This window comes from Dromaius novaehollandiae, chromosome 14 (genome assembly GCF_036370855.1).
Source record: "Dromaius novaehollandiae isolate bDroNov1 chromosome 14, bDroNov1.hap1, whole genome shotgun sequence".
Lineage (NCBI taxonomy): Eukaryota > Metazoa > Chordata > Aves > Casuariiformes > Dromaiidae > Dromaius > Dromaius novaehollandiae.
In genome coordinates this window covers 8,330,902-8,351,088 of record NC_088111.1, presented here as the reverse complement: position 1 = coordinate 8,351,088, position 20,187 = coordinate 8,330,902, and the positions used below count along the sequence as shown (strand labels likewise).

The window sequence follows — 20,187 nt, the reverse complement described above, 5'->3', positions numbered from 1 at the left end:
GTGGGGAGAAGAGTTTAAGCCCTGTTCAGAGACATTTAAGATCCTTTCAAAAACTGGCCTGAACTGTCCAACAGTTGAAAACTTGGATTTCGGAATGGGCTGAAACCAGTGAAAGTGCTGCTGGAGCCGTTGGTCCGTGCAGTTTGCTAAGCAGGAGAAAGCAGCCGGCACCCTCCTTGCCCTCCTTCCTCCTTCCAGTGTTTCTTTCCACTGTGAGACTTTTCCTCTGTTTTTTTTCTTTCCCTCAATCCCTTTTCAAAGTCTTTCCCTCTTTTTACAGTGACTCCATTCTGATCTGCCGCCCGCAGAGCTGTCTTCCCCCGGCAGCGCGCAGTGAGGCGGTGAGGGTGTGCGGAGCACTGCGCGGCCTGCGGTCCCATCCCGGCTTTCCATCCCGGGCCACGGCTACGTGGACGTCGGCACATGCACGCGCCATGCACATGCGTGCGTGCACCAACACGAGCCGTGCGTGCACCAACACGAGCCGTGCACGCACCTCGCACACGTGCTCCTGCTTGGCCTTTCCGCCTTCCCCAAGCAGCGCTCGTTTGGCCCCTGCGTGAAGAGCGGCGGCTGGTTGTGCCAGTGGAGTTGCAAAACGGGCGACTCGGCCCGTGGCCCCTTGGCGGGAGACCCTGGCTACGGGCAGGAGAAACGCCAGCCGGAGTCGGGGAGAGCGCAGCGGTCACGGCCGAGCTGCCGGTTTCAGGCAAGGGGCGTTTGAACCACAGAGATGTCAACAAGGGCCTCAGCGCGCGTACTAAAAACCCACCCAACCTTAAAGAAACCCATAAAAATCCAACAAAACCCCCCAAGGCTGATGTTCAGCGGGCACACCCTCCCCAGGGAGGCTCCGCGGCGCGGGCGTGCCCCGCACTGGCCGCCGCCGCCCGCCTGTCCCCTCGGCGGCGCTCACAAGAGCGAAAAAAAGCGAGCAGCAGCACAGAGGAGGCGCGAGCGGCGGCGGGCGGCGCGCGGCCCCTTTAAGGCGGGCGGCCCGCGCCCCCCTCCCGCGCGGCTGGCGGCGGCGTCACGTGGCGCGCGGTCTTGTGACCGGCCGCGAGCGCCGCCGCCGGGGCCGCGAGCGCGCTGCGGGGCGGGGGCCGCTCGCCAGGGGCCGCCCCTCCCCCCCCCCGGATGCGCGGGCCGCTGCCGCCGCCGCCGAGCTCCGGCGCCCCCGGGCGGGGCGGGGCGCAGCGCAGCGGCGCTGAGGGGCGGCGCCCGCCAAGTTGGGCGCTGAGGCGAGGGCGCCGCTTCCTCTGGGCAGGAGGGCGGGCAGCGCCGCCGCCGCCGGCCCCGGCATGGACAACAAGCCGCTGCTGCAGGAGCGACCCCCCGCCTACAGCCCCGCCGCGCAGGGCGCCGGCTACGAGTACGGGCAGAGCAACTACGGCGCCATCCCCGCCCCGCAGCCCGGCTTCCAGCCGCCCCCGCCCTACCCCTACCCGGGCGCCGCGGCGGCCGCAGGTGGGTCCGGGGGGGCCGGGGAGTCGCGGGAGGCCGGAGCGTGGCCGGGGCTGCGCGGCGGCCCGGCGCGGGGGGGGCGGAGGGACCGGAGGCGCCGCGCTGGGGCGATCCCGGTTCTCGGGCTCAGAGCGGCGTCGCGCGGGAGGGAGGGAGGAGGGAGGGCCCAGGGGGAGCCGCCCCCCACCCCCCCACCCCGGTGCAGCCCCGCGCTGCCGGTTCGCGCCCCGCGAAATGCCGTTTTAGGGGGTTCGCCCTCAGGACCTGCTTCCACCCCAAAACGCTGGCGGGGGGGGGTACAGCAGCGCCAGCAGTTCAGCTCTTAAAAATAAAAAAACCCACTACCAAAAAAAAAAAAGTGCCCTTTTCACGCACTTCGCCGCGCTCTGGCTAATGTTTGCTTTGCTGCTACACTCCAGTAGCCCTGGAGAGGCTCGCGCAGGTGAGCAGGCACAGCACTGCCATTACCCGAATGAGGGCTAATTGCGTCCAAGGAAACGGCAGCCTCTCGGGAGGGGAAGCGCTGCCGCGAGTTGAGGGAGCGGTGCGAAAGTTGCCGAGAGCGCCCCGAATACAGTAGGTGTTTAGACCCCGGTCCTCAAGGGCTGGGTTGAGTCTTGAGGCCGTAGGTAACTCCTTGTTAGTAACTTGGAGCGCATTCTCCTATAATACAAATATTACCGATGATTCTTCATTTTAAATCGTGAAGTATTACATTTTTCAGTATATAACCTGATTCAAGGAAATCTGAGAACTACACGCTGGAGAGAAACTCAAGCTTGATTATACCTGGGCAAAGTGTACCTTGAGTCTATGACTATGCTGCATATCTCTAACCATCCCTTTAAGAAGCATTTATTATTTTATTTGTTTATTTATTTTTAATGTTAATGCAGTAACCAAAAGCTTTCTCAGTATTCTAAATACAGTTGTAAAAATGACACACTCGCTCTTGGGTTTTCCGAAAGACTTCACTCTGTACTGTGCAGCTTGCTTCCTTACCACTTGCGTCCTACTACCCCTGCCTGGTTCTCTAGCTACAAACTTAATGTGTGGAAGTTAAGCGGGAAACCAGAGGCAGGTTCATTCTGTTTCAGCTGGTTTGCGTGCTCGGGTGGGACATACCTGAAATGGAACCTCCAGAAGTGAAATCGGTAATCCTCATTTGTTTAAACTGTTTTTCCCTGGATTTCTAACGACATTGAAACAAACTCTGAGTTAATTATTAGCTCAGTGTGCTTTTTAGATGGTTAAATTTTACTAGCTGCTTGGATTTATGCAGTGGCTTTGCAATTAGATGTGCTGAATAGTATGTTCCTACTCTGTTTTGATATAGATTCTTGAAGTGCTCCATCAAGACTACATTTCTGTTTTTTTCCCCCTGTTAAGCAGTTCTTTTTCCATACTTTTAACCAAGTTATTGTTGTTGTGTGCTTCACACACAGTGATTCAGTTGTTTCTTCTCATTTTAGGATATGCTGTTCCTCCACCATCAGCACAGCCAAACTATTCAAGCACGTACACCATTATTCAACAGCCTGCTACCACCACTTCTGTAGTAGTAGTTGGGGGCTGTCCTGCCTGCAGGTAAAATTGTTCCTTAGCTGAGAAATAAACTCAGTCTGGATGGGTTTTTTTTGTTTGTTTGAGAGATATGCACGCAGTTACTTGATTTTTTTTTTTTTAGTAGTTTTTCCTTTGTGTGTGTGTGTATAGTACAATTGAATTAATCAAAAAAGTACTAAAATAAAGCAGTGGAGTGCTTTCATTTATTCAGCATGGGCTTATCCTGATGGGCTTTTGATCACCATTACAATTAATGTAAATAAACATGAATCTGTACTATGACGGAGGAATATCTGTAGGTGATATTTTCAATGAAAAGGCAATTCAGTCACAAATGTAAAGGGTCAGCCCTTGAGGGACGGGAGGACAGGAGTCCTTTCTGATGCATTTATGACCAGGTGTAGTGACTAGCATGACTTCATTATGAAACTTTCTGGGACAGTCACTTCTGGTTATCTGGCAGTCCTGTGGAAGGCAGCTTGCCCCCGTCCTAACATTATCCATGCTGTGTGAAACTGGGTGAGATGGTTGTTGGTGTTGGTTGAAAACATCAGTATTATGAGACTTTTAAAGTCTTTTACTGCAGAAGACATGGGAGGCTAATAGATTTGATTCAAAGTGTTAATCTGATGTAGGGGAGAAAACCAGAAAAAGAGTGGTCAACTTATTAGTTGGGGTTGCAGCAAAAGAACAAGTTCCCTCCCAGAAATGAACAGCTATAAAAAAAAGGGGAAGGAGGCACTCTGTTCCACACTAATGCTGCATGTCTGCTGTAGTCCCTTTGCACTTCTCAATTCCTGTCACCCAGGATATTAACAAATGGGTGAGGGCAGTCAGATTGCTGCTGGTGCGGTTCAGACCCTTGTGTGTCTGTCCAGCGTTATGACTCAAATGCGATACAATTCCTCTTTCTGTTAAGATGTTTGCGAGTTACCCTTGCAGCATCTTGCAAGGAGGCACTTAATATTCTGCAGATCTGAGCCCTTGCTTATCCATTTCAAAATGTGTATAGGAAACAGACTTGCTACAACGGTTTAAATGATACCAGGTTTCAGTGTGATGAGTGTGATGGAGCTTGTCATAGTGTCAGATGCTGTCTCAGATGCCTTCTGGCTTTGCTAAAACTGATGTTTGTTCAAGAGTCAGTACCTGCCCTCCAAAGTGGATTCAAATGATAAGAAGTTCTTGTGCTATATAAAAGCAGGCGCCTGTTGAAATTCCACTAGTTAAGGCTGAAAAATGGTAGCAGCTGGAGCTATTGATCTAGAAGGAGATGTATGTTTTAAACAAGGAGAGAATGTAGCCACTGAGCTGTTCAGAGGATGTGGTAGATCCTGCCCCTTGAGTGATTACATTAAAATGCTTGTGCATTTGCTCAAGCAGAAGGCAGGAAAAACTCTGCATTACTTGGTAAAAGGTAAGCAGTATGTTTAGAGGGGCCTCCTTGCCCTAAAGCATAAATCTGGAAGTAAATTTAATATGGAAGTGGTCTTCTGCAGTAGCTTAAGGTTGGTAGACTCTCAGTGACATTTTTAGGATTTATTTCCTTTTCTGGCAGTTATCCTGGGATGCTCTAGGAGACTCCTTTTGAAACAATTGTTTGCAAGTATAATATCTAACTCCAGTATCCTTTCAGCCCTGTCTGGAAAAATGGGCAAGTCTGAACCTTGTGTAAGGTGTTTAAAAGTGCCCTGGCTTGAATAGTTTTCTGTCCAATAATAAGTCCCATATTAGCCTGGTGCTCCTGGAGGTTCCCAGTGCTGCGTACATTGCCTCCTGTCAGATTAATGTTGATCTGAAGTAGAACCCTTGGACGCTTTCTTCCTCTCTTCTAAAACGAATCACCCTCTACAAAAACCTTGTTCACTTTTAGGTCCTCAGGTTTTGTCTTTGGCTATGAGGAAAGGTAGGCTGCAAGGAGAACTATGACCTGTTGGTTACTCTGAGCCATAATACTGTACTGCTTAAACTGTAGGACCCTTCTCAGCACTTCTGAAATGCTCTTGAATGTGCACCTGATCCCAAGGGCCAGTAACTGTACCTAGCAGTGGTGGCCAGGTTGTATCGCACGTTCTGCTGACTTGTTTTAGAGGAAGAGTCAAAGTGTGAATCTTGGTGTCGGTGATGGGAGGGAAAAATTGCAGACTGCTTGTCTTTTGACTTACTGAGGAGCTGATAGTCTGCTGCTTTAAGAGATCAGTAGAAAGGACAGGGCAGCTGGATGGGAAGCATAATACTGGCAGTGTAACTCTTCATGGGAACCATAAGGGTCAGCATTCATTTTTCTGAAGGATTACATTGACTGCTTCTCTTATAAAAGAGCTCATAATCTTCTTTGACTTCTCAAGACGTTAAGCATAGTTCTAGTTTACTTCCTTGGCCTGGAAACCTGTTATACGGAGAATGCAATATGCAACTACACACTCGATACAACACTGAACAGAAAGATGCAAGGGCATCAATAACATACAAAGTTATTAATGCATAAAAATTTGGTTATTTAATAAAACTACTGAGTCAGCCTTTCTGTTACTCTTCTGATTTGACGCTGTGCATGATTAATAGAGAAGTCCATTTGCTTTAGGCTGTGACGAAAAAGCCTTGTTTGTGGCTGTGGAATAACATCACTGATAGAGAGTGGCAATGCCCATCATGAGGGTTTCTACCATGAGAAACATAAACCAGTCTCCTGCACAGTGGCATGTGTAAGTGTTGCTAATTCAAATCAAAACTACTTCCAACTTAAAATATATGGTGTTTGAGAAGAAGAAATATGTGCTCTTTGTTTCTTATTTGGGTAGGAGTCTGTCATATTGCACAGTCATGAGTGATCTTGGGGTTGATAGGCTAGCTACAGTAAAGTGGATCTTTAGGCAAAAATTATGGTACAAAGTTATAAAAAGTTCATAATATATCTCTAAAAGTAGCCTCTGTAGAAGTAGGGTAGTATCAGCATTGTATGCACCTGGTCACTAGGTATTCAGTTTTTTTTTCTTCATCTCTGAAGCACTGCTGTGCCTGAGGGATGACTCTCCTGTCTTGCGTGCCGTACCTCTTGCTTAAGTTATTCGTTAGTCAGATCGTCCTCACTGATCGTTGGTCAGCCCTGCTTTCCAGTTACAGACTCTAGTCCTTGCTGTGTGTGTGTTCTTCCGTTGTGTTGTTACGATGTCTGTGGCAGCTGCAGTCCTGTTCCCTCACACCTGGTGTGAACTCCTCTCCCAGCTTGATCGTTACGTATAGAGAATCAAACAGAGATGCAAAATATTGTTGGTTAATTTTATTGCTTGTAGCTGACATCTGATGATCGGCCAAGTTATGCTTTTAAACTATTTTCTGTTTGCAAGAACAGCTTGAGTCATTACAGACACTAGCTTTAGAGATCCAGCCATGTAATTATCTTTTTAGCTTGGAGAATGCAGTGTGACTGCTGCTCATGTGGTCACTTTCATTTTCTTTTTCTTGGTCTTGCTTTGTTTCGGTAGAAGAAACTGCACAGCAGTTTTTGTTTTCCTGTTACTTAAAAGAAGAAAGATCCCTTGAAAAAATTATGAAAACATTCTCTTGATCTGAAGTTTGCAAAAGCTGGTTCTTTCAAAATCTAGGGCAGAGCCTGCGATGGGCCCTGTTCAGTTTTTATTCTCCTGTTCAGCAAGTATTCAGTTGTTTGGCAGAAAGGCTGAGGGAAAGGATGTAAGCCACTGCATTATGATGGCTTTCTCTTGAGAGTTATTGCAGTGGATCTCAAATTATAGTAATACTGAACCCCCTTCCAGGACTGGAGGATGAGACAAGTGGCATTAAAACTGTATTTATTCCCAAATCTCTTACAGCCTTCTCCCTGCCGTAGGTGTGTTTTTTTGTTTTGTTTTTTGTTTTTTCTTTTTGACTTGACAAAGTAGTAGAATCTTAGGTTTTGATTTAAATTGTTTTTGTTTCAATTAAGTGCATCTCTTCTGAGAGAATGGTCTCTGGGAAAATTGCAATTAGATGATGAATTCCTTCAAAATTCGAATTTTTTTGGTTTTGCTTCAATTACTTCAACCATAAACACTGTGTGTGGAATTTGATAGAAGCTCATTCAGGATGTGGGTTTTCTGCAGTTATTCAGAACAAATACAGTTAAATTTTATGTAAATATTCTTCATATATTTTCATAATATAGATTGGTTAAAAATGCAGAGAGTCAAAAAAGATGTAGCTATTTAGAGAACACATCTAATATCCTGAGGAAAACTTGCGGATTTTCTGTTTCTGATAGCAGGCTGACGTGCTGCAGAGATCCTTTTGAATCTCGTGAGTAAAGCCACCTTTGAACCACCATTTCAAGAGTGCTGTGAAGAAGAATAGCCATAATAGTGCAGCAGCTCCTGGCACTGGTCTTAGTCACAAAAACAAGATCAGCCTGTGTTGGGAATCAAAATAACTTCCTTATACTGTAGTGCACAGCTTTTGTAAACGTATGCTGTGCAGACAGATTGGGGCGTTCATCCCTGCTCTGCTGTAATTTGGTGGCTGGAGCAGTTAGGGCATGAAATTCGGTAATGACTTACGCATGTGATTGCAAAGAAGAAAGACTTGATACAGCAGACTTGAGCAGATGCCATGAGTCTGCCATTTGGAGTTACTGACTAGGATACTTGCAACGTTTTTTTTTCTGCCAGTCTTACAGCAGAGGCACACAGCTGCTTAGAAGATCTGTTAGCTAAGCCCAGAAGAGGGGCGGTGGTAAACCTTTTAATAGGGTCTCAAGTGAGAGCAGCATCGCCCTTGCAGTTTCTGTGAGAATTTTAGTCTTACTGGTCTGAACTGATTTGAGGGCAATAATACAAACACATCTTTTTTTCTAATAAACAAGACTTCATGCAGTTAATAAGATACAGCAGAAATGAATTCCCTAATCGGTCCCTATAAAAATGATAACGTAGTCCCAAACTCCCAGTCTGTAAGTGGGCCTGAGCTGATAGCATTCTTTTATGAATATACCATTTATCTTGGTGTCTGTAATCTGATAGTTAGGATTTCCTTGTAGCAATAAGGAGTTTTGGGGGAGAGGAGGAAACCGATGTTGTCTGTTGGGTGACAGCGGTAACCAGAGGAAATCCTGACTTGGCTATGTACACTGGCTGGTGGTGAGGGGGAACAGCACCAGGTCTCGAGCCAGTGCGTGGATAGGTATCCGTGGTGCACAGATTACGCTCACTGGCATGCTCAGCCTCACCTGTGAGGCTAGGCCGTTGGTGTGAAGCTGTAGGGCTCATCTCTGCAATTAGTGTGTTCTCGGGGCCGGAGTTAAAGCAGTGGTGCTGCTTCACTTGGTTAGAGAAGGCCAGTGACTTGCAGCATTCCAAGAAACGCAGCAGTTAGGTATAGGCTGTTCCCATCGCCAGAGTTTCTCTGGCTCTGCAGCTTTCCTTCCCTATAGGAAGTGGGGCCTAAAGGTTAAGGAAGTTCAGGTAAGTCTGCAAATACTGTGGTACCCATTGAGTGAAAGTGACTTTTAAGGATAATAGTGTTTACATGTATGTGCAGCCTATGCTGAGGAGAGCAGGCCAATAGCTATGTATAGATGCAGGCCCCTTTCTGTAAATATGGATTAACAGCCATTCAGTATGCTTTCAACATGAGGCTAGGGGAGCTGGCACTTCTCTTTGTGGAAATTAAAAATGTAAGCATCCCTCGCTTACGCAGTTGCATATATAATTGTCAATTTTCTTCCTATTTTACTTACAGCTAAAGATGTAAGTATGCTTAACCTAGCTGCTGTTGTTGCATTACCTAGGACCAACCTAACAGAGGCTATTATGTTTGTTTTCATCTTCAAAATTAAAGATTTAGTATGCAGTTTCCAAAGCTCTTGTTTGTCACTGGTCTGACTCTGTTTTCTTTTAAATCTGAAGTTAAAAACTCAGCTAAAGTCAGTGGCAGGCGAGATGGGATACTGTTTTGAAAAATTCCACTAGACTTGCTTGATCAGTGAGGGAGTATCTTTGTAGAAGACAGCTGGAGACACCTTTTAAGTGGAGTGTAGTTTTCTTTTCAAGTTTTGCAGAGCTTGTCCTACAACCCAAATACCATCTCTGGTTACCTGCAATGACTCTTTAGACTTTATATGTAAGGGATGAAAAATACTGGTAAGCAACACAAATACAAAACAACAAAAATATGAGGTTGTCTTAAGTCTAAAAAATGCTCATGTTAAACTGTTCTGATGTTGTATTTTTAAATCTCACTATTGGCCCTTTGATCCTGAGCATTTGACTTAAGATGTTAATGTTTTAAGACTTATTTTCAAGAAAAGGTTTATCTGGAAAGTAATTTGATTTTAAATGCTTGTCAATGGGAATAATTGACCTTACTTTAGAGTTGTCAACTGCAGTATAGCTTAAATCCAAGACACTGCTTGCAGTATAAATAAACCTTTCCTCTTTATTTTTAGATTGGGAGTGGTGCAGTTATAATCAGCTTTTATGTGGTTTATACTATAGAACAAAATTTATGTTTGGTTACATTAATGAATCTACAGTTTGAACATGGGGTCTCTAATTATTCCACAGCTCAGGTAGGATGTAAAAGCTAAAATGCCTATATTCTCATTTATTAAAAAAAAAAAAAGTAGGGATTTTTCTCCTTCTAAGTTTAGTAATTGGCTAAACAGGGAGTGATTGGGTAAGTGTTCCATCTAAAATTAGGTGGTGACATAAATCAACAGAAGCCAAAAAGTGCTTGTGTAGTTAATGCTGTAGTAAGTCCACTGCTATGGATCTGTTACGGGAACTGACCCTGAAATAATAGGTATGTTATCGTGGAGGTCGCATAGTTATGGTTCAGTTACGCTTCCCAAATGAGCGTGTCACATGTAACTGCCTTGGCCTGCTAGTTGGTTTGCTGTCCCCGGTCCTCCTCTGCTGCTGACCCTGGAATGTGTCCTGTGGCTTGCTTTGTCCCTTGGTGGTCCTTCTCCCTGGTTTCAGTGTTGAATAAGGATGGTGATTTTTTGAATTGGAGAAATGCTGAGCTTCGCATAAGGAATACTTTCCAAATAACCCTGTTTAGGGGGGAAGGGACTTTAAAGTAAATTCTATTTAAAGTGCCAGGGACATCTGCTTACTAGTAGACTTGCCCCTTGCAAGCTGATTAAGAGGGTTGATTGTAATGGGTTGGGCAGCAGTCATCTCTGCTTGGGTCTGCAGCTACTCAGGGCTGACCAGAAGTACCCTGATTGATCCCTCTTTAACGTTCAATTAGTGTGTCCATTCCATAAGGCCAGATCAAAGTTAGGCTGCTTACTCTCTTAACTAAACACCTTGGCTTACTGAGGGTCGCAAAGGTAGGTTTCAGGGCAGGGACAGAATATGAAATTAATAAAAGACAAGGAGAAGACTTAAAAACACTAACAAAACAAGAGTTTTATGCCTGCAAGAAGGAAATGCTCACTGTGTGTGAATGAAAAAGATGGTATTAGTGTAGCAGCAAAGCAAGACAGGAAATACAAGAACCTTAACATGCTGTGCACTGCATGCTTAGATAGTACGCGTTTTCTGAAATAAGGTCTTTTGGGTGCAATTGAAATGCCTGGGAAAGGGACTCTGCATTTCTTGGATGGATCCCTACTACTGAAAACGGCCTAAATCTTTAATTACTTAGGAACATCTAGATCATGTCTTAACCACTCTGCGCATGTGTTACCTGGACAACCTGTGGAGGGGGTGAGGAGGAAGCAGTGGCCTCGTCTGGAGTTCCTGAGCCCTTACCACTGATTTTTGTTTGGCCTGAGAGTGCTAAGCACTTCATGCATTTGCACAAATACAAGTCACCAAATTCAACTTCTACTTCCAGGCTTGCCATTTTTGTTTCAGTTCTAATATCCTGTCTATCACTGTGTCTGTAACCAGCCTGGCTGTGTCCAAGCAGTTTTGTATCTCTCTGCAGTTCAGTCCTATTAGGTACTTCCCAGAAGGTGGCACTTCTAGTAGCACATCTTTTCCCCAGTGAATGAAGTCGGAGGCATGAGAGCCTTGTTAACTGTTCAATTCTTTAATTACAGTCCATTTTTGAGAGCCAATTGCAACGTAATTTACAGTTGTGATGTCCAGACATATCTTAGACAAAGAGGCTGTAAAACAAAGAAGTTACTGTGTCAAAATTTTCCTGTTAGCCTTAAGCCATACTGCAAAACCCCCACTTACACACAGTAATATGCTCAAGTAGGGCAGCTGGTGGAAAATATCTGGAAACAAATGTTACTAGGAAGCTTTCCCACTCTGTTTTAAAAGTCAGTCTAATAAAAGCATTTCTGCTTTGGGGTAGTATGCTCTGAACTCTACTTAGGGAGCTGCTTTTCAAGTTTCCTGGCAGGTTAATGGTGTAGTGATTGGTTTGGGATTAGGACTTGAAGGCTGAGTAGTAAAGGCAAATTGTTGCGGACTGCATTTTCTCTACTATTTTTCTTTCCTTTCGACTCTCTCCCATTGATCTACATCTTTCTTGAGATGAGATCGACTCTGGATACAGTAGTCCAGAGGAAGCATTAATAATCCAGGGTATATATGAAAGGTTTAAGTTGCAGGCTGTAGTCCATGATATACCCTGATATGATATTTGCCTCTTTCGCAGTAGCGGCAACGTCAACTGCTATTCTGTTCATAACTTTTTTTTTAATAACCCCTTCCCTGTCTCTCTTTCCCTGCGGTACTGTCACCTCTGTGATTGTTTTCTCCATCTTGTATTTCAGTATAGTGGGGGATGTTCTGTGGTGGAAGGGGAAGGGAAGCAGGCACCACTCTCACTGCCTGACGGGGGTCCTGGGCTAGGGTACTTTGCAGGAGAACACTAGACATAGACGAAAGAGAAAATACGAAACAAGCTGAGCAACTCCAGAGCCTGTAACTTCCCTGAGTGCTGTTGGCTGACGTGATGCAGGGCAGATGCAGGGCAAGTGCTGATGTGCCAAGTTGAAGGTGAACTTTTGCGTAACAGCAGAAATGGCCTGGCTCCTCCTTGTCTGTTGGCGTAGTGCATAGCTGTAGTGTAGCTTGTCAGCACTCTCACTGTAGAGGTAGAAGTGCTTTGCATGCCAGGTGAGGGAGACATGAAGTGTTTCTTTCCAACCCTCGTAAACCCAGTGGAAACACGTCATCAAACCAGCAGAAGTGAAAGGGCTACTTGATGGCACACAAGACTGTTTTCATCAGTCCCACAAGATGCACTAGCAGAGGTATCAGTTGGACAGATGTGGAGGACGGAGATGTGGAGGTGCCTGAATCTGACCTGTGAGAGAGATCTAGCAAACTGCATCATGAAGACAAGCAATAGTCCTATTTCCAAGAAGCCTGAGATTTGCTCTTGCTGATGTGTGTTTATGGTCGGTGTTAAAACTTGCAGAAGAAATACTAGAGGTAAAAGTGTAATCCTCTGCTTCAGGTCCATACAATCTGTAAGTCAGCAGGTCATTGTGGCAAGAATCTGTAAAGTAATTTGGATCAAATACAGATCCCTGGCAGGTAAGCTGGACCAACTTTCTGGTTATGGCTGTCTGCTTGTTTACTTGGGGGCCAGCCTCCCTGCGTATCAGTGCTCGGTGGAGACTGTCATGTCTTTTTGGAGAAGATTTGCAAAGGAAAAGGGTCCACCGTCACCTTGTCCTTGATTCCTGACACAGCCCTTCTGCTTCAGTTGGAGAATCAGATTGGTACAAAGTACATGGTGAATGTTATTATTACTAATACTTCTAGTATCTGTGGGTGGCAAACCAGAATTACTGTCCTTTGCCACCTGTGTTGACTGTATCAGTGTGCTGAGTATGGAGATTGCTTCCTGGAGAAAGATGATTTTATGGATTTGGGCAGTATCACTGACACTCTGAAGTTATATTTTAAGCAGATGGATTTGTGATTGGGGATAGAAGCTAAAAGGGACTAGAGAGCTCTGTGAAACGTCCCATGGCTGAGGAGGCTTTCATGAAGTGCTTTAGAGCCTTGGAAAAAAAGGTGGTACCTACACCTGTGAGAGTAGTTCCACAAAAGTGTGCCACTGGAAAAATGGATCTTAAATCCCAGAGAGTTTGTCCTAACAGCTGAACATTTTTTTGCAGAGCTGATCTATTGTTGCTTCGAGTTAGAATGTCTCTGGACACACAGATGTCGGTGTTTAAGAATAGTTTGCAATAGCAATGGGAGATTAAAGTGCTTTTACATTGATAGGAGGACGTAACTCTGGTAGCGTGCCTGCCTAACTTGCAGGGAGCAGAGCGGTGACACTATGCTGAGCTGGCAGGAGTAGCCACAACAGGCAGCACAGACTAAAACACAATGAGCTCGGGACACTCTTGTTTTGAGGCAAGAATCCATGTGGTGACTTGAGTGTTATTCTACCTTTTTTCACTTGTTTCCTTAATGCAGTCTTACTCAGGTGTATAGAAGTATAAAACTACTGCTGGGATCAAGTGTAGTCTGACAGTACCTTTACACCAAATGTTAAGTGAACAGCTATTGCAAGAACTCTGTAAACAGAAGTCAAGTAAGTTTATCAAAGGGAGGGGACTGATTCTGAAAGCTTAAACTTAACATTAAGCTGCATAAACAGAATATAAAGAACGCTTTGAAAAGCCTTTAGCTTCCAGTGATGTTGCAGAGGAAGGGGAGTGGCTCTTAAGTTTAATCAAGATGTAATATTTTAGGCAATTGCAATAGGGGAATGGTCTGAATTCTGCAAATTCCTTCATTGTATTCACTTGTACAGTAGGTTGTCTGTGACTGCCCTGTAGGGAAACAACTCGTTGGCATTGGCACCTTGCCTGTTGAAGCATGTATCTCAAGGTCACTCTAGCTCTGTTTGTGTTGGCTTTTACTGCACCGGGGAATCTAAGAGGACGCATCTTATCCAAGTGTTTTGCTAAGCTCCACGTTATGACTATTTAGTGTAGCTGCTCACATTTCTTAAGTCTGAATATGCCGACCTTTCTGGCTGTCTTCATTTTAGAGGATGTTCAGATACAGCACTTCAGAAAGAAGCCAGGTTCTGAAATTAAAATTCCACCCAGAAAATCTTCTTCTGTCATGTGGGTCCTTTGTCATGAGACATGCTGTGCTGAAACGACGTTTGTTACGTGGGGTGGTCGTTCAGTAGGGACTGAGCTGGAGCTGAGCTACATCGATAGCAGGCCCTAATACAGCTCTAAGGGGACATCAGTTCTGGAAGTAAAATAACCCTCAGTGTTTCCCATTCCTAAGTGATGCATGTTTGGCCTTCGGATTTTTCTAGCTACCAGAAGTAAACTTGTTAAGCAGCTTATGACAGTAGTGCTACATCTCTGATATGTTCTGGTGACTTAGGAAGTCTGAGTGTGAATAGTCAGTATAGCCCTGTACATACCGATCTAATTGGCACCTTCCACAGTGAAGTGTTGATACTGAAAGTACTATTTCATTATAAACCTACAGCTAGAATTTTTAAGTCTCTCTTAATCCTGCTGAACTGGTCGAGCCCTAAATGGCTAGTGCACCTAGGCCTCTGCATGTTAATTATATTGTTTCATGCCTTCTTAAGAGGCATCTGTGACCATAGGAGAGCAGCTGCAGGAACCAGATATTGCCAATGTGTGTAGTAAATTGAAGTAATGCACTGAAACAAACCTTTTGGCTGGCAGCATGGACTCTCCTGAAGAAAGCCCTAAGCAACCTGGTCTGAATTCAGTGTTGTTCTGCTTTCAGTAAGGGGTTGGCTAAGTGATCTCCTGTCTTGTCCAACCTGAGTGATTCTGTGAAATGCTAGCTGTTCTATACTTTGTGCCATGGTCAACAAGAGTCTATGGCTTCTGCTAAAAGTAAACCATGTTCTTATCAGCTTTAATCAGATATTAGGTCAACTGTTCTTGACTACTTCTGTGGCTTGTAATTGGGTTGGATTTCATCAGATGAACAGCTTTACTGTCACTCTCCTGTACCTGGATGTGGCAGGAATCTGTACTCCCTGCAACAGAAGACACTGAAGCTCAATGCAGTCGGCTGGTTTAACTAAAAGTAGCTCTTGGTTTAGTAAGCTGTTATCAAACAGAGGTTTATCCTTTTCTTTTCCAAATTCTAGGACTTGTATAAAAAGCCAGAACAAGCACTTCACTTTTGAACCAAGGGGTCTCGGAAGCAATGGATGCTCCAGTCAGAAGGCTGCTGACACCCATCAGCTGCAGTAGTGCTTTGTATGAGACAGTTCCAAAACCTTCTCATACAGTTATTAGACTGACCTCTGTAATTGTGCCAAACAGGAGAGGAAAAAAAGCTTTTTGTGAGGAGGTCTTTTACCCTGTTTGGGACTTCTGTTTCTGGCAATCTTGATTCAGTAGGACAAGAAATTCAAGTCATGTTTTTAGGGAGTAGCTGGACTAATGGCTTGAGTGCTAAACAGGTATAAGGAAGCCTCCTATATATCCAGAAAGTTTCCCTAGGATCTTACTTTCCATTGAGTTAATAACTAGATTTGAATTGCTTTAGGCTGGGATAGGAAGCCTGAAGTCACCGAATGGCATCTACAACAGAAGGACTCTCACCTAAGCTTTGGAGCGCCTCTTTATACTGGAGGCACATGTTGACTCATGGTATATCAAACATAAGTTATGCTAGTAATTAAAAACTACTAAAGTTACAACTGGGCCAAAATTCACCACTTAAATCCACCTGAATCATTGCTATCATTTGTTTTCTTCAAATGCGCTTCCATAGCAGAAAGGCCTTTTTGTGCCTTTGTGCTAAAGAAATGTAGATCATTTGTATGAAGACTGCTTATATAACCTTTGCTATTGCAAATGAAGCAACTGTAGTATTACTTCTGCTTTAAATGTTTTTCCTCTGTCACTTGACTTACTGCCAGATAGGCAGTTAGAAGATCACATGGCTTAAATCGCAAGTCTTGATTCTTTTCACAGAACCCAAAAGCCAAATATTGTGAAAACATCCTCTTTTGTCAGCTGATTACTTGGAAATACTTAACTTTGTGCTCTCTGTAGAATACTGATCGTTCTTCTATGCAGTATAATAATACTGTTTGCACTAGGACTGAATTACAGGAACCTAAGAATTTCTGGACACAACTAAATATTCTCTTCTGTGTTCTTTCTTTCTTTTTTTTTTTTTAATTCATCTTGAACTGTTACTTGAGCTCACTCGCCACCAGCAGACCTTTATGGAAGTAAAGCAGAAAACTTACTTTCCTTAGTGACAAGCCTAGTGGATGAAACACTGATTTACAATACAGATACAGAATTACCTAGTTTTAACTTGTTTAGCGAAAACGTAAGCTGGATGTTTCATCAGAAGCCCTTAACCAATGTTACACAACTCTCTGCCCATTCAGACCTTTCCCTTAGGAAGAAGCTGAGAAAAGGCACCTAATCATCAGATCTAAACATTCAGAAAAACTAGGATTTTATTTATTCTTTTTTCTGAAAGAGCTCTTGTGCACATTTATCCTGTGGGGGACTTGAGGTTGAACAAACGGAGAGGATTCACACCAGGATATTGTAGAAACGAGGTAGAGCATATGACACAAGCGCGACTGCTGTCTGTTGTGCAAGACCTAAACAGCTGAGAAATGGAGTTGTTTGGTTGACTTGCAGTAATCAGTATACCATTGTGCAGTTAAATCTTTGGCACTGTGTCATTCCAGAAGATTCAGTAAATTATTTTAAAAGCAGAACTATTCTCACTTTACTGAGACAAATATTTAGTGACAGTAAGGTTTAGTTCTGAAAAAGTGTATCCTTTACCTGTAAGAAAAAACTTGAGCCCAAGAAATGCTATCAAGGCTTAATGTTTGATACTTGCTTACAACTTCTGTCCTGAATGTTTAATTCCATTTCTGTGTAGTAACTTGGATGCAAGAATACAGGAAAAGAGCTCTGAGTCTGATTCTTCAAGGACAGCTCGTAACAGCATGCACATCAGGAGGCTGCAGTAGCACAGGCTTTCATGTTAAACCTTTCTGCGTTTGAGAATGCATGTGACTTAAGCTAGTTCCCACTGTATGTACGGTGCTAGACCTGTATATTGTTTTCATTGTACCTGAATTACCCAATGGTTGTAGTTACATACATCTGCTCAGCTTTGTGATGGCTGTGCTCTGTTCTAAGTACCGGCCCAGGACCGCAGCGATGGGAAAATAATTGTCTGGAATGAAGCAGCGAGTCTGAACTAGACCTTTAGATTTCTTATTTACATTCCTTGCTCTGAGCACCTGCAAACTTACACTGTTTAAAGAAAAAAAATGCAATTCAAAGCCTTCTGCTGCAAACCATGAAAATAAGAGCCTTTTAAAAGGAAAACTCCTTGAATGTCATCTTGCTTTCTAAAAGCTAAGATGGTGTCATTTTAGCTACTGCAAGATCAATGTGGTAACTTTGGGTCAAATGTGGATGCCCTTGACTTAGTCTGTTTTCCATTTTTGCAGGGTTGGCGTGTTGGAGGACACCTTCACCTGTCTCGGTGTTTTGTGTGCCATTGTATTCTTTCCAATTGGGATTCTGTTCTGTCTTGCACTGAGACAGCGAAGATGCCCTAATTGTGGGGCAGCTTTTGGCTAAGGGGATGAATGTGGACGTGCTTATGGAAGCTACAACCGTTAGCATACTCTTTCTAATGTAAATGTCATGTACAATCATTTTATTTGCTTCAGACCTGTTTTGTAAAGTGTGAAGAAATTTAGTCTCTTGCATGTAATTTAAACTTAATCTTTTACAAGCATGTGCATTGCAAAACATGAAAACCCAACTTGTTTTCCATGTTTAGTGACACCTCTTGAAAACTAAATAAAACTGCTTTTCTTTTTGCAATCCTCAACTTGTGGCCAGATTATTAAGTATGTGACTAGCTTGTGGCCAGATTAAGTATGTGACTAGCTTGTATCTGATAACACATAGTCTGAAGTTAGTAATTTTAGCTACAAAGTAGGATGAGTATTTGTCAGAATCCTTATGGCATATATTTAAGGGCTGTGTTTAATCTACCTGTCTCTTTACTCTACACCTTTTTGAGAAAAAAGTTTTAACAGCTCTGTGCCATATCTTAATAGACATGGTAAAATATATCCTCTCCCTCTTCTGAAGAATTTAGCTGTAACTGTATTAATTAGTGAAATGTTTGCTTATAGTGACAACCACTACCCCAGGGGGTTGCAGTAGCAGATCCATGTGCTACAGCAGAAGCTTCCCAACACTGTGTGAATTAATACCAGTACTACAGCCAACAGCAATTTCTGACGGTGTAGCAGGGAGCACTTACCTAGAGAGCTGTGGCATTGCCAAATACTAGCTTCCAGCAGATAAAGATACTTTTGCATGTCAAAATAACTAATTCTACTACTGAACTGTTGAAGGTTGATACAGTATAGTTGGATTTGCCTCTAATTCATGTTTTAGGAAACTGGCTTGAGTATAAATTGCACTCCTAAACTGTTAGTGTTTTGAAATACAATGAAAGATCATTGTGCAAGATGACATAGCACATGAAGTATCCTCAGCCTTGATCTTGAAAGACAGAGTGAGAGGAGATGGAATGAGTGCACTCTTCCCCTGCAGCTATCACATGCTCCTATACTGTTTTGGGATGCTAAGTAACTGAAATGCATTTACCGTGACTTGAATTCACTGTTTAGAGTAGCAGAAGCATGACACAACAAACCAACTATCCAGGAGCTGCTGCAGGGGGGAATGTACCTATGCAAGGTGGAATGTAGCAGTTCTGATACTGAGTCAGGATTAATGACTAGAGATGCTCAAAAGACATGGACTTTACACAGTAGGTAGGATACACTGATGCAGCATGAGGAGTCAGTTTCCAAGATTATTACAGTAGCAAAAATCTCTCAAACTAACTCTGTGATTTAGGAGATCAGAGCCTGAGGTAACAACTTCAGGTCCAGAGCTATGCACTCTAAAAAGCTGTATTTCACTTAACTAAGATATGATACCCTGCCAGCATCAATGCCATTGCTTGGCTCCTTAACCAAAAAAACTTGAAAACCTTTATCTCTTCTGTCTCTTGTGAAGGGCTGCAGTAATGTAGTAACTTCAAAGGCAGCTTTTTATGTTAGCATTTGAAGAAAAATCATGGCACTATTTTATTATGATATTTTTTATAAGACTAAAGTTTGACAAAGTGTTTTAAGGAAGTTATAATTGAAGAATGTGCTTACAGTGCAACATTTGACTTTAAATATAGGTTTGTGTTAACATTTAAAAATTTGTATCTGTAAACATGAAGCAAAGCATTACAAACATGCCTATTCTTAGAGGATAAATATTTATTTATAAGCTAGGGTGTCTGTCTTAAAGAAAAATAATGAAATATAATCACTTTATACAGACAATTCTCTATTCTGGAGTATTAAGGCAGTTGTTATATTGTTTTATTTGGGAAAAAAAATCAGTTTAAGTGGCATATGCAGACATATTCTAGAACTTACTATTGCAGTTTCCAAACAATGAATGCCAAAGACTGATTGTTGCGAGCTATTAATTAAGCTGGCATACTAAAGTATCCAAGCTATCTCCAGTATTTTCACAATTCTGTCACACTACAAAAATGGCATACTGCAAAATCAAGCCAAAATGCTCAAAGGTTTGCCCAAAGCAGTTACCTCATTAGAAAGTACAGGTTTTTAAAAATCAGAAATCCACTCCAGCATGATTCTACTGTACAGTAATTACATTTAAATACGTTTTTAGAACAGCTTTAGATAGCAGTTGTCATTACTGAAAATGTTTAGAAGGAGGAGGTACAGTCAGGTGAGTATTATTTTCATCGAATAATTGGTGCTGATCTGTCATTTGTTACGGTTGGTCTGAGTTTCACGGTGGCAAAGGGATTTTCTCCACTGAAAAGAAATGCACAAAGTTACTACAAGGCTCACTGCAATACAGCATATCAAAAGCAAGACGAATTTTTAAGCCATGCAGTTTCTTCATCCAGCAGTTGTTTGGAGACTAAATTACAGTTTTAGACTACAGGATTCTATGCAACTCAGTTTAACTTGATTTTTTTTTTTTTTTTTAACATAAGCTTATCTATGACAGATCTAAAATTTGGGAAATTAATATTGAGGTAGCTTGGGGCATACTTTAAATGACTTCCAGTCTTCTGGAATTTTTATTTTTAACCCTTAAAGATG

The 20,187-nt window shown here is 43.2% G+C and overlaps 2 protein-coding genes across 2 annotated transcripts in view; one reads left to right on the top strand and one right to left on the bottom strand.

The window, feature by feature from the left end:
- Positions 1–1,033: 1,033 nt before the first annotated feature.
- BRI3 (brain protein I3) lies at positions 1,034–17,858 on the top strand. Its single transcript, XM_064520239.1, has 3 exons — positions 1,034–1,467; positions 2,937–3,051; positions 17,470–17,858. The coding sequence occupies exons 1-3, from the start codon at positions 1,302–1,304 to the stop codon at positions 17,600–17,602; spliced, it is 414 nt and encodes a 137-aa protein (XP_064376309.1). The 5' UTR covers positions 1,034–1,301; the 3' UTR covers positions 17,603–17,858.
- The window catches only part of BAIAP2L1 (BAR/IMD domain containing adaptor protein 2 like 1), a 45,818-nt gene continuing 42,912 nt past the window's right edge, over positions 17,282–20,187 (bottom strand). Inside the window, exon 14 of the mRNA XM_026116147.2 lies at positions 17,282–19,893. Coding sequence (XP_025971932.2) covers positions 19,818–19,893 — 76 coding nt within the window. The 3' untranslated portion in view covers positions 17,282–19,817. The remainder of the gene's footprint in view (positions 19,894–20,187) is intronic.

Coding starts and splice junctions, on each gene's coding strand:
- BRI3 (XM_064520239.1), top strand. CDS start 1,302: ATGGACAACAAGCCGCTGCTGCAGGAGCGACCCCCCGCCTACAGCCCC. Junction 1,468..2,936: donor GGGCGCCGCGGCGGCCGCAG/GTGGGTCCGGGG, acceptor TTCTCATTTTAG/GATATGCTGTTCCTCCACCA. Junction 3,052..17,469: donor GGGGGCTGTCCTGCCTGCAG/GTAAAATTGTTC, acceptor CCATTTTTGCAG/GGTTGGCGTGTTGGAGGACA.